Source organism: Lissotriton helveticus, chromosome 9 (genome assembly GCF_964261635.1).
Source record: "Lissotriton helveticus chromosome 9, aLisHel1.1, whole genome shotgun sequence".
Taxonomy (NCBI): Eukaryota; Metazoa; Chordata; class Amphibia; order Caudata; family Salamandridae; genus Lissotriton; species Lissotriton helveticus.
This window is the reverse complement of record NC_136070.1, coordinates 351,078,110-351,091,967: the sequence shown is the minus strand read 5'-3', so window position 1 is coordinate 351,091,967 and position 13,858 is coordinate 351,078,110. Positions and strand designations below refer to the sequence as shown.

General features: G+C 43.5%; 1 protein-coding gene across 1 annotated transcript in view; it reads right to left on the bottom strand.

The window, feature by feature from the left end:
* The window catches only part of UNC79 (unc-79 subunit of NALCN channel complex), a 641,854-nt gene that overhangs the window by 344,045 nt on the left and 283,951 nt on the right, over positions 1 to 13,858 (bottom strand). The window contains 1 exon segment of the mRNA XM_078660089.1: positions 7,300 to 7,308. Within this exon segment, the coding sequence (XP_078516215.1) occupies positions 7,300 to 7,308 (9 nt within the window).

The following is a 13,858-nucleotide window of genomic DNA, read 5'->3' as shown; positions in this document are numbered from 1 at the left end:
GCCCAAATCTTTTTACCATAGTCTTTCTTCTTTTTACCCTTAAAATTATATAGACAATCTTCGATGTTATGTGTCCCAAGCAATCTCGAGAGCCACATCTGAAATGTAGGAGCTACCGGATCTTTCCAAGCCGCCGCAATTAAAATTCTAAAAACAGCGACGGACAGAAAAATAAAAGCTTCGGCTTCCGGTCCAACTCTATGATTTCCATCCCTGCCAATCAAAACAGTGGTTGGGGATAGAGGAATTTGACACTCTAGCAGCCCCGATAAAAACTTCTCAATTTCTATTAAAACGGGTTTAAGATTCTGGCAGGAGTAAAACATATGCATTAGATCTGCAGGACCTTGGCTGCATCTTGGACATCTATCTGTATCCCTTTTTCCCCATTGATACAGCTTAGCGGGGGTGTAATAAAGATTAAAGACCATCTTATAATGTTGTGCTTTCAAATTAGTCGCTCTTAGTACTTTCTTGTTTAATGCCAGCGCATAGTCCACATCCACGTCTGGGTCCCCTATTTTTTGAGCCCATGCGCTTTCAACTTTTCCAATATCCTCTTCCAGACCTTGTAAAAGATAATTATAGCCTATTTTAATCTTCTTACCCCCTTTAATTATGTAATGCACAATCGGATTTAACTCCTGAATAGACACCCTAGGTCTAAGTGCCTTCACTGTTTGTTCTAGCTGATTATATAACAGCCAATGATTGGATGGGATACCAAATTTTTGTTGCAAAACCTCAAACCCTAAGAGATTATCCTTACACATAACATCCCCCAAAGACCGAATGCCCACGCTCTTCCACAATTCACTATTTCTATTCTGTCCAAGATGTTGGAACGGACTTGAATTCCAAATGTCTATTATACCATTGATTTTAGGGATCTTGAGAAATTTCAACAGCGCCTTCCATGCACCCCATGCACTTAACATTACTTTACTTTTACTCCTCTTAAAATACAAAACATTAATTTCACGTATTAGGACCCCCCTAGCTTTTTCACCCATTACTAATTCATAAATTGTGGGGATTCTGTGGGTACCAAATGGTACTTCAGGAGCATCATAGTACAGTAGATGGTTCATATGCAGCAGTAAGCAAACCCAGTGGTATAGCCTTAAATTAGGTGCAGATAATCCGCCTCCCTCCAAAGGTGAAGAAAGTCGAGCTAATGATCTTCTAACTTTGCCATATTGCCATACAAATTGTGAAAACACTGCTTCCATTTTTTTCATTAAGCCTTCATCAATTAATAACGGTATGGCACGAAATAAATACAATATTTTTGGGAACATCGACATTTTCAGAACATTCACCCTCCCAATCAAAGACAGCTGTAGTACATCAATCCTCCTCAAATCTTTATCAATTGTGGCGAGTAGGGGGCCATAGTTTTCCTGAATAATCTTATCTACGTTTGCATTAATTTTTACCCCTAAATAGACTGCGGAGTCCACATATCTTTGATCCCTTTTTTGAATGTTCTTAGTACAAATTATTATTGTTTTATCTGAATTGAGTTTGTATCCCGAACTGTTCCCAAACTCCTGAGCCAGACTACTTAGTTCCTGCATTGCCGCCTGCGGGTTGGTGGTAACAATTGCCAGGTCATCCGCATACGCCAATAACTTAGTAGTATGCCCATGAGATATCACCGGAGATATTCTGTCCGATGCGAGAATCTTCCTGATTAGCGGGTCTATATATAACGCGAAGAGTATAGGTGAGCAGGGGCAGCCCTGGCGTGTGCCTCTCCTGATCACTACCTCGTCTGATTGAAAACCCATTGTGGTAATTCTGGCTACTGGATCCATATACAAAGCTTTAATAGCTCTCCTGCAATTTTCTCCGAAGCCCCTTCTAACCAACACCTCCCACATGAAGTCCCAAACCACACGGTCAAAAGCCTTCTCGGCATCCAACAGAATCATGGCCATATCTCCACCCGTTGCAGCTGCCGCATCGAATAATGAGATTGCCCTTGCTGTATGCTCGGTAGTACCTCTCCCTGGGACAAACCCATGCTGCCAGGGTGAGACAAGTTGGCCAATGATCTTCGCTAACCTTTTCGCCCATACTTTAGAGTATAATTTGGCGTCTGTATTTATTAACGAGATAGGACGATATGACCCTGGATTCTCCTCTGGTTTTCCCTTCTTATGGAAGATGACAATATTGGTCTGTTTCCACGAATCTGGGATATTACCTGAACAGATTATTCCATTAAAAAGGTCTTCGAGCAAGGGGAGAATTTCATCTCCCAGGGCCCTATACACCTCGATTGGTAGACCATCTGGGCCTGCAGCTTTACCTGCTGCTAGTTCATTCAAAGCGATTTTAATCTCCTCTGATGTTATATCCATTTCTAATCGGGCCCTATCTTCCTCCTCCAACCTTGGAGCTAGGGGAGACTGATCTTGCATAAATGGTACCACCCCTGGCTCCTGATCATACAGCTTTTGATAACATTTCTGAAACACATCCATTATAGATTTTGGGTCTGTATATTCACTCCCATTATATTTAATCCTCCCAATTTTATTACGATTTAAATCTTGCCTAATGCGGAGCGCTAATACTCTACCAGCTTGTTCTCCAGTCTCGTATCTCCTTGCTCTTTGCGTTTGGTATTCACAAATCTCCTTCTGTGTAATTATTTTTAAAATTTCACCCTTAACCCGAGCCATGTTCCTGACCGTCTCCCCACTATCTCTACCTGAAGCTATTTCCTCAATATGACACCTCTCTATTCCTGCTAGATCTGAGGTGAGTCTCCCCACCTTACTTTTATCCTCTTTCCTTAGTTTTGCTGCAAAACTAATCGTCTCACCCCTTAATGCTGCCTTAAAGGATTCCCACACTCCATTTCTGGAAGCACTGTATCTATTACACTCGAAGAATTCCTTTGCCCAGTTTTTAATATGTTTAACAAACCTTTCGTCATTTAATAGTTTCCTTTCGAATGTCCATCTAGATGTTTTCCTCTGTACATTAGGGACCCTATACGTCAGAATTACGGGATTGTGGTCGGAAATTATTCTCGGTAATCTATCAATGTTTACCCTGCCAATTTCGCCAGTTGTGACAAAGAAGTAATCCAATTTGGAATACTTCTGTGCCGGGTGTGAAAAATATGTGTACCCTCGGTCTCCGGGAACTTTTTCTCCCCATACCTCCACCAAACCATGAGACTGGATCAGAGAACTTATGGCCCTATTAACTTTACGTTTGCGGCCCGTATAGACACTGCCCCTCTGCCAGTCCGCCGAGATGTTCATATCACCGCACACTACCAGCGGGGCATTCCAACTGGCCAGCTCCTCTTCTAATTTGTCATATACCCCTGGGTCATCCTCATTCGGACCATATATTGCACACAGCGTGAACCCCAGATTCAACTCCACCAGTACCCATCTCCCAGAACCATCTGTTTTACTGCGTTTCACTCCACCCAAGTTACTTTTAGCTAAAATAGCCACCCCTCTGATCATTGATGACTGCGATGAACATCCGACCAAAGTATACCCATACATCTCCAACATCCTTCTTTTATTCCAGGGGATATGGGTTTCCTGAATACAGACTATGTCTATATTATTTGATCTAATCAGATGACTCAATCTCTGCCGCTTCTTCCAATCATTTAACCCCCCAGCATTGATAGTACAAATCCTAATGTCTGACATTATTAAAGTATTTGCATTTCCTACCTTGACTAATTACCATGTGTCTGATATCTGCCCAGTTCCACTTCCTTTCCATCTCATTGTTTTTCAAAGATTTTACCCCCCCTTCCCTCCCCTCCCCCACCCCTTCCTCCCTCTGCACTCTCTCCCTCCCCTTGACCAGCTCCAGAATGGAGCTCCCCCTCACCCAACCCCCTAGTTCTGAGGCGCTCAGACCGATGGTCTGTGCACGTGATGGTTTGCAGCTCGGATTGAGGAGAAGAACCTGTGCACTTTCACCAAAATATCTATATATATTTTTTTTTTGCCCAATTTTTTATTTTAATACTATAACCCCTTACCTAATACAGTTCACTCCACCCCACTATCTGTGTTCCTGTGTCCCCGTTTTATACTTTTTACGTGAATTGACAGGACAAAGTTACATATATGTTATATCCACTATTTCCACCTCATTTGAACATTTTAACATTTTAACCAGTTAGCCCCATTTCTAAGCTACCTATGACAATGACAACAGGAATTCTTTTGCCTTAATTTCAGAAGAGAAATATAGTGTTTTCCCATCTTTGATTATCTTCAGCTGGGCGGGATTAATCAGGTAGGCCTGCATGCCCTTATCCTGGAACGGTTTGATCAGCTGCCTTAATCTCCAACGTCTCTCAACTGTAATATGGCAGAAGTCAGGGCGAACGAAAAAAGTATAGCCATCAACTGTCTTTTTTTTATCTGGCCTTGCCCTCTCAGAGATAGCTTGCCTCAAATTAAAGTTGCCCAGGAAAATTAATATCGCTCTAGGTTTGTCGTCCTCTTTCGTGTTCTTATGAAGATTAGCAGGGGTGCGATGCGCTCTCTGAACCTCTCTGTCAAAATCCCAATCCTTCAAGTCAGTAAAGGCATGTTCAAAGAGTTTTACAACAAATGATTTCATATCTGTACCCTCAGATCCTTCAGGGATTCCCAGAATGCGTAGGTTGTTCTGACGCGATCTGTTTTCCAAAGATTCCAGCTTCCACTGTATATCAGTTAACTGCTTAGTTTGCCCATCCACCTTATTGGAAGCGGCCTCTGATTCCGCTTCAGTAGAAACAATTCTGTCTTCCAGATTGGTGACCCGCTCCCCCAGATTCACACACGCCTTAGTCAGCTTCCTGACCGCCCCTTGTATTTTTCTGACAGCTGCCTGAGATTTGCGACTCTCCTGTCTTGCTTCCTCACGATGCGCTAGGATCTCCTGATGAATAACTTCAAGAAGGGACATTTGTGCAGATTCCCCAGCTGGGCTAGCTGAGGCAGTATTTGTCAGTGGCTGCTGCTCTCTCTTCTGACCATGCGTTTTCGTTCTCAACAAAGTTTTCACCGCTGTGCTCGGGGGGCTACCTTCATCCTGTTCACTACCAGTCTCTAAGTCACTACCTTCTTGCTCCAAGCTGTCCTCCTCATCTTCCGACCATTCCCCACCCTCTGAAACTGAGAAGAATGCCTCGCTTGGGGCTTCCTTTTTGCCGCAGGGGTTCCCCCCAGAATCTTCCTCCAGGATCTCTTCTAATGCTTGAGGTATTAACACAACCTTGACAATGGGATCCACTTCCGGAGCCTCTCCCTGCTGTTCTACCTCCTCTATGCTTCCAACAGTATCAGGCTGCCCCTCTTCCAAATTATCCGGGAGCCCCTCAGCCACCTTTGATATAATCTGTGACTGGATCTGGTTAACATCACCCTTAATATCCATGGAGTGTTTGTTCTTGCTCACTTTTTGGAAAATGACAGAGATTGGGGTGGTGCCCTGGGAATCAGAGTTCAGTTTGCCGCTCCCTTGTTGTTGTTGAACATGTTTTTTAACTGAGGGAGAACCTTTCTTGTTGCCGTCTAAATCTACCGATGATTCCGCTGCAGCGGCTGCCTTCCTCCTTGCTGCAGCTTTAGCGGTAGCGCTCATTTTCGGGGCCATTATTTCCCTCCTCCTCTCCTTGAGCCCAAACTGCCCCTTACTGCCTGGGCTTCCTGGGCTTCTAAAGCTGTCAGTATGCTCCACTTTCCCCACCCACGGAGCCAACGGAACCTCCAGTGCGTAAGATTTCACTAGAGCCTCACCTTGTGAAGAGCTCACTTGTCCCTGCGGGCTTGTATTAGCCTGTCGGGTTTCAGCCGGGCGGGGTTTTCTGCTCCGAAGCACACTCCGTTTGATCAGGAGACCCAGGGCCGCTTGTCTAGTGAGGGCAGACACCACAAACTCCGCCGCCTCCGCCTCTGCTAGCAGCCCGACAGCCCCGCCTCTCCGTCTCCTCGTCACCTGCAATACCTCCAGCAACAGCCGCTTCAGCGGCTGACAGCAGGTCAGTTTCATGCGGCGGGATTTTTTTTTTTTCCAGCGGCGATCAATCCCCGCTTGTGTATCTGCCTCCGATCAGTCTTCGGTTTCCAGCGGATGTCGCTATCGTTACAGGCATTCAGGCATTCAGGCAGCAAAGGCGGTAAGGGGTTTACAGAGATCTCATTTCTTCATTATTCTTATGCACCTCCTCAATCGAGCTGCTTTCCCGGCCGTCTACACGGCCGCCATCTTGCCAAAGTGCAAGTGCTACCTTTGTAAATTGCTGTTATGGATTAGTGATTCCATTATTAGCATATTTGATTTACTAGTCAGAACCCAGTACAGTGCACTGTGTGTGCCCAAGGCCTGTAAATCAAATGCTGCTAGTGTGCTGCAGCACTGATTGTGCCACCCACAGAAGCAGCCTGTAAAATATGACTCTGGCCTGCCATTTCAGAGCCTGTGTGCAGTCTGGTACTCCAATGTCGACTTGGCAAGTGCACACACTTGCCAGGCCCTAGCCTTCCCTTTTTTTCATATCAGTCACCCCTAAGGTAAGCCCAAGGAACCCCTGTGGGCAGGGTGAGGTATGTGAAAGATAGGAAATGCCCTGGTGTGTGTGGCATGTCCTGATAGTGAATTACTGCCAATTGTGTTTTTCACTATTGCAAGGCTACCTGTTCCCATAGGACCAAATGGGGAGTTTGTTTACAACATCTTATAAGCTAAACATAACTACCCCTGGAAACAAGGTAGGAAAATAAAGTTTAGTATGCCTGAACCCAGAATGTTGATGCATCTTTTAGTGAGGGTGATTTTTACAATCCGTGTTTGAAAATACCACTTTTAGAAAGTAGGTATTTTCTTGCTTAACCATCTAGGGCGCCTCTGCTAGGTTTGTGTATTGCATGTCTGGCTTTTGGAGGACAGGGGCTGGAGAGGGGCAGTGGCTCCAGAGAGTCTGATGAGTCAGGGCTACGTTGAATAGCCCTGGGCTGTATTTGGAGTAGGGGGAGGAGATTTCCTTTCAACTGAATGAGCCTAGTCTGCCAAGGACAATGCTGTTTCCACCTCCTTCCAGGAAGCTGCACCAGGGAAAACAGAACCAGTTTGGACTGAGCACAGGGCTTCTCTGCCACCAGAGAACAAAGAATTTTGTGATATAAATATTGGGGCCCAGACCTGAGAACTTTAGATCCCTTCTGGGAATTAAGAGGAACCTGTGCTAAGGAGAAGAGCCGGAGAAGCTAAGGAGGAATACTGCCCCTGTTCTGTTTGCTGTCTGGGGTTGACCTGCAGTGGCTACTTGCTGCCAAGGAAAGGAGAAAAGGACTTTGCTGTTTGCTTTGTCACGTGCTTGAGGAAAAGATCTCCAATGGCTTGAAATTGAGCTTGTGTCCTGTTCTGAAGTCTTAGGGACACAAAGACTTCACTTTTTCAGTCTCTCTGCATCTGGAACTGCTGTTTCAGCTGCCACAGAAGGGAATCCCAAAGGGGATGATGGACGGAGTGTTAAACAATGCAAGCACTCACCCCTAGTCAACTGATCTGGGTTTAATCCATCATCATTCTTTAGCTTACTCCGCCACCCCAGTTCAGACATGGCCATATGCAAATCAGTCTGACCCTGTGCCTCATGGGAACAGTCCACCCGAACTGCCAAGCCATGTCTTCCCTGGACCGGAAACAAGCATCCTGGGACTGGTTTCTGGCTAATCAGCTGTCATCAGCCAAGCTAGCTTGAATCCAGTGGCAAAGAGAGCAAGGGACCTACATCTGGGCATACCCTGCCAACTTAGGGCAAATAAAGCAATACCAACAGGGATGATGGACGGAGTGTTGAACACTGCAAGCACACACCTCCAGTCAACTGATCTGGGTTTAATCCGTCATCGTTCTTTAGCTCACTCCGCCACCTCAATTCAGACATGGCCATATGCAAATCAGTCTGACCCTGTGCCTCATGGGAACAGTCCAGCCTGAACTGCCAAGCCATGTCTTCCCTGGACTACAAACAAGCATCCTGGGACCGGTTTTTGGCTAATCTGCCGTCATCAGCCAGGCTAGCTTGAATCCAGTGGCAAAGTGAGCCAGGGACCCATGTCTGGGCATACCCTGCCAACTTAGGGCGAACAAAGCAATACCAAAGGGGACATCGACACCTGCCAGCAGTCATAACCTGCACCGAAGCCGTGGGCACCGCCAGTGAAGAGGCGACGCAGCACGACGCACTGCCCCGACTTGCACCATAGGCCTGACGCCTGCTGACGCCGTGCCGCATCGACTTTAAAGCCATCACAGAGGCGACTACCTGCACCAGAGCCAAGGACAGTGCTTGTGGCAAAGTGAGCCAGGGACCCATGTCTGGGCATACCCTGCCAACTTAGGGCGAACAAAGCAATACCAAAGGGGACACTGACGCCTGCCAGTAGAGACATAACCTGCACCGAAGCCATGGGCACCGCCAGTGAAGAGGCGACGCAGCACAACGCTCTGCCCCGACTTGCACCATAGGCCTGACGCCTGCTGACGCCGTGCCGCATAGACTTTGAAGCCATCACAGAGGCGACCACCTGCACCAGAGCCAAGGACAGTGCTTGTGACGTACACGACGCACCGCCCCGAGTCCCACTGCAGTCCTGACTACACCGACGCCGGTGGTTCATCAACGCAAAACCAATACTCAGCATGGGTGACTCCTGAATCCATCGACACCGCACCATCGTAAGGAACTAACGCCTCTCCGCCACCATGACATCACCTCCCCAACACAGTAAGGAAATGACGTTCACCTACCCTGCACCACAGTAAGGAATGGAGGCTTCACCTCCCCTGAGGTAGATAAAAACTGACGCAGCCTGGTGCCAACGAAACATCACCTCCCGACGCCGTGCACCACCTTTGCTCCCATCATTTCCAAGGTACTGTTCTTTGTGGGTCTGCTTGACTCCACGCCTGATGCCGCGCACCTCGTGGTCGGTGCCATACTTTGGGATTTGTATCTGTCACAATGTCGTAATATCTCAAGGTGGAGGAATTTGTTGCTACAAACTTAATTGAGTGAATAACCTATTTTTGAGGATATCTTGATAACTGTATTGTGGATTTTTTGTTGTTTGGTCTTGTTTTGGTTTAGATAAAGGTTACTTATTTTTCTATACTGGTGTGGTGTCCATTTGTAGGGTTTTCACTGTATTATTGTATGTGTTCACAAATGCTTTACAAACTGCCTCTGAGATAGGCCTGATTGCTCGTGCCAAGCTACCAAGGGGATGAGCAGGGGTTATTTTAGAAGTGCCCCCCCTTACCCTGACTAGAAGCAAGTGCCTCTATTTGGACAAAGGTACCTACCTTTGCTAACTAGAAACCCCCATTTCTAACTCTATCTATCTATCTATCTATCTATCTATCTATCTATCTATCTATCTATATCTATATATATATATATATATATATATATATATATATATATATATATATATATATTATTTATTTTTTTTAGGAAATGCAAAGCTTGCAGATTTAGTAAAAAAATCACTACTTTTGAAGGTGGACCAGGGGACCCTAGGCCAATAAGAACAATTAATACATTCTATAATTGTAATTCTGAGTATACCATATACTGTCTCATCTGCCCGTGCAATAAAAGGTATATTGGCAGTACTAAGAACCCCACTAAAAAGCGAATATTGGAACATATGCGGGCCATTTCGAACAAAGACCCTATCTACCCCGTCGCAAGGCATTTTGAATTATACCATCAAAGTAACAGGGATCTGTTGCAATATTACTGCATCGACGGGGTAGACAAACACGAAAGGGGTGGAGACAGGCTGGAGAAACTCAGAGCCAAAGAGTCCCGATATATCATAGAGCTCCAAAGTATGAGTCCGGCTGGACTGAATAACGATGAGGTACTCTGGACAGACCTTGATTAATTAACTGATGGCAGTGTTATACTCAGTAAAACAGCTTCATTGTAAAGATAATAGGATGTAATGTAAAATATGTAATACATACGCGCAAAGACACATATATCCTTTTAATCTTCTGAATCCTTACGATACGTACTGCTGCACTACATCTAAAGTGAATAATAGGAATGTCCTATAGCAGCTAGCTTAGCTAGACATACAAACACAACAACAAGCCCATTCAGGGCACAATTTTGTTACCGCAACAGGTCTTGTGACATTAAGAATGAGATCTACATGTTTACTAATTGAGTAGATATTAAATTGATCCTTCTTTGTTCCTGTTGGGATTAAGATTGATAACAGGGAATGTACATAGCAGGTTATGAATTTTGTCTGCTTACAAAATTACACCTGTGTATAGAAAATGTTTTTAAATCTTTAATTTTGGTTTACATTTTCGTTAAACTTTTCTGCACTTGCACTTTATATATGTAATTGATATTTTTGCATTTTATTAACCCTCTATAAGATGGCCGCCGCATAATTGTTATTGTTGAGGCTGGTGAAATGTCCATCTTTTGTCTTCATGGCCATGATGACGTTTGGTGGGTTTAAAATGGTTGTGTCACTAAAGAGTAATCGACATTGAAAAAGCCGCGAGGCGAAACGCGTCTGTCGATAGAAGGGGAGAGGGCTCGAGCACCGAATAAAGCATTTTCAGCTTTATAATCCACTCCGAGTGTGCCTTTCATTGCTGCAAGCCATATAATTGTTTGCCAAGTGAAGTAATATATATATATATATATATATATATATATATAGATCTAGATATATATAGCTATAGCTATATAGTCTGTTTCTATCTATTGATCTGTAGGTCTGTCTGACTATCTATTGATCAATATATCGAAGACTCTCTATCTATCTTTCTAAGCCTTTCTATCCATCTATGCCTCTCTAAATCTGTCTATGTATCTATGTGTCTGTCTATCTATCTATCTATCTATCTATCTATCTATCTATCTATCTATCTATCTATCTATCTGTCTGTCTATCTATCTATCTATCTATCTATCTATCTATCTATCTATCCATCTATCTGCCTGTCTCTCTGTCTGTCTATTTATATCTATCTACCCAAGCCTCTCTATTTATTTATCTGTTCACCCTATCTACATGTAATAAAGATTTACAAAAACATTACAAGAAAAAGCACTAGCAAGGGCAAGTGGCTGGTAACCACCGGCAGACAGATTGACTTTTTTTAAGCCTTCTCTTACCAAGATCTTTTAATTTTGGTACAATTATATGTGTAGCATAGTTACTTATAGGTATTTTCGTTCAGACTTTATCCATTAGTCTGTTTTTGTCCCATTAACATTTTTTCCACCCACTGCAGCAAGCATCATGGGGCAATGGGTCTGCCAAATTAAGCGATTGGCTGACTTCACTGTGATGTATGGTGTGTTTCCATTTCAAAAGGAGCACATCCACACAAAAAGTAGCTCCCCTTAGTGCCAGGGATTATTATGTTAAAGTTTTGTTTTGTTTTTAAACAAAAAATATATATTTGCTTAAGCTAATATTTTTTAAGATTATTAGGGCCCTGCAGCTTTCCAAGAATAATGTTTTGCAAAAACCATGACAGAGTAAAATAAGAATTGCCAAAGGCTAAATGCTTTTCCAATGCTTGTTTTTCGAAAGGGGCATATAATTCTCCCCCTTGCTAGAACACATATTCATCTTCCCTCCTCCATTGCTACCAATTCACTCAGACGTCCCTACATACATTTAGCGCCATCTCAGAGCAGATGTAAAATATTTACATTAAACCCCTTGGCATGATTAATTCCATGTGATTTTGTGACTAGAAAATTGGCCCTGAGAGGTAATTCCCAATCGCAGGGTGTTTAACTTGAAACTGCACAGTACTGGGTGGATTTACTTGGCATTAAGGTCAAAATCCTCCCCAGTTCTGTGCAACTCTTAATCAGACTCTTATGGCCTAATTTAGACTTCGGCGGAGTACTTTCAACCCTGATTCTACTCAGGACGCGACTGCCGTTCCCGGTCCAGTTCTTCGCCCGGGCTACCCTCTAACCTGGACGACGCCAGATATATGGGCTCCTCCCCGCTTTGTGGCTCGCGGATTTTTTCGGTTTCAGAGTTCAGAGAACCTTCCTCCCCCCAGTAAAGACCCCATAGCGACTCCGTTAGGGGGCGGTGCTCCCCTCGAGAGGAGATCTTCAGTATTAGCAGGACACCCCCTGGACAAAGTACATAGTGACCTTCTGTGGCCCTGATGAGAATCCTGTCACATTCAAGGATTCGAAACGCGTAGGCCGGTTGGTCTGCTTGGCTTTGTCTTCGTGCCCATTGGTTCTGCACCTAGACCAGCATTCTTACACTTTAAATGCTGAAAATTGTGTTATTAATTGTTTTTGATTCAACAAATTCATTATGTATAGTGTATTGTTCTGATTTGTAGGAAAGCTCTTTTTGAAGTGGATAAGCAGACTTAGTACTTCACTTACTGGTCAATTGACACCCTCCAGTATTTGTTGAGTACATTGTGTGAATGTAGAAAGGAAAGAGGTTTTGACTGTGATATGCTTTGAGAATTCATGAGTGATGGTATGTATGAAGTTTTTATCTCACTTGTTGTGTCTTCGTTGGATTCTTTTGCTACAAACTGTCTTTGAACTACTGCATTGAATTTAAAAATATGCATAAAAAAAAAATCTTTTCTAAATAAACAGCTATTAATTAGCATGCACGTGTATTGAATTGTTATCTTTACATGGTCAATTGAGTTGTTTTGGAAATTAGGTATCAGTATTGGCACTTTCTTCTTGTTGTCTAATTTAGACTTCGGCGGATGGGTTGCTCCTTCAAAAATGTGACGGATATCCCGTCCACCATAATACAAGGGCCATTGGATATAATGCATTAGTAATACAGCAGGTGGAATTTCCATCATGTTTGTGATGTAGTAATCCGTCTGTAAAAATCTGAATCAGGTAATTATTCTGATTTTACAATAGAGGCCACATTTTAAGTAACCTACGAGCAACGTTTGTGACTCCATATGGCAAGTGAAGCCTGCAGCCTCAAGGCACCACCAAGCCATGTCACAAAACCATTACAAAATACCCAGAAAGTTGAATTTTTTAAGTATATGGGAAGTGGCTCAGCAAGAAAGATTCGATTTCACTTACTTTGCTGAAAATCCTCTCACTCTTCCACCAAGGGATTTTAGAGCTGTCACTATTGTAAAAAGGATTAGATCACTTGTATTAATCTACTCAAGGGGCCCAGTGTACCATAATATTGGCAGAGGTAGGGCTGGTCTAGGAGAACCTATTTATCAAAGACATGAGCCTTGAGAAATCATTTCTATTTGAGTGTTCTGTATGGATGGCTTCTTACTTGAAAGAGGATGAATTGGAGGCTTAAGGAGCTGATTTGGGAATGTTGCCAAACTTACAATTACCTACAGTTGAGTCCTCATCAATGATTTAGAAAAAATGACAATTTTAATTTGAAGGTAAATATAATTGTTGCACTAATTTCTAATGGTAGCTCCCCAATGTACGTTGGTCGTAGTCCTTACAGAAAAATTAATTGCTTGTAATTTTGGGGATGTTTTCATTTAAAGCTGGCACTATGAACTGTTTAGAATATGAGATGCAACTCAGGGATGTTCACTACTCACTATTATTAGTACATTGTGTCAAGGACACCTCTTTGTCTTGTCTAGATTGAAGCCCTTAGAATACCTTATTGAAACTCAAAACAATTTAACTGAGATGGGAAGACTTAAAAGCTCATGTTGGTGTGCCACATGCCCTAGATATAAAATGCATTCATAAGTGGAGTTGAAAGAGATTGAGTTTGTGTTTCTCAGTCAATGAGGTTGAAAAGACATAGATACA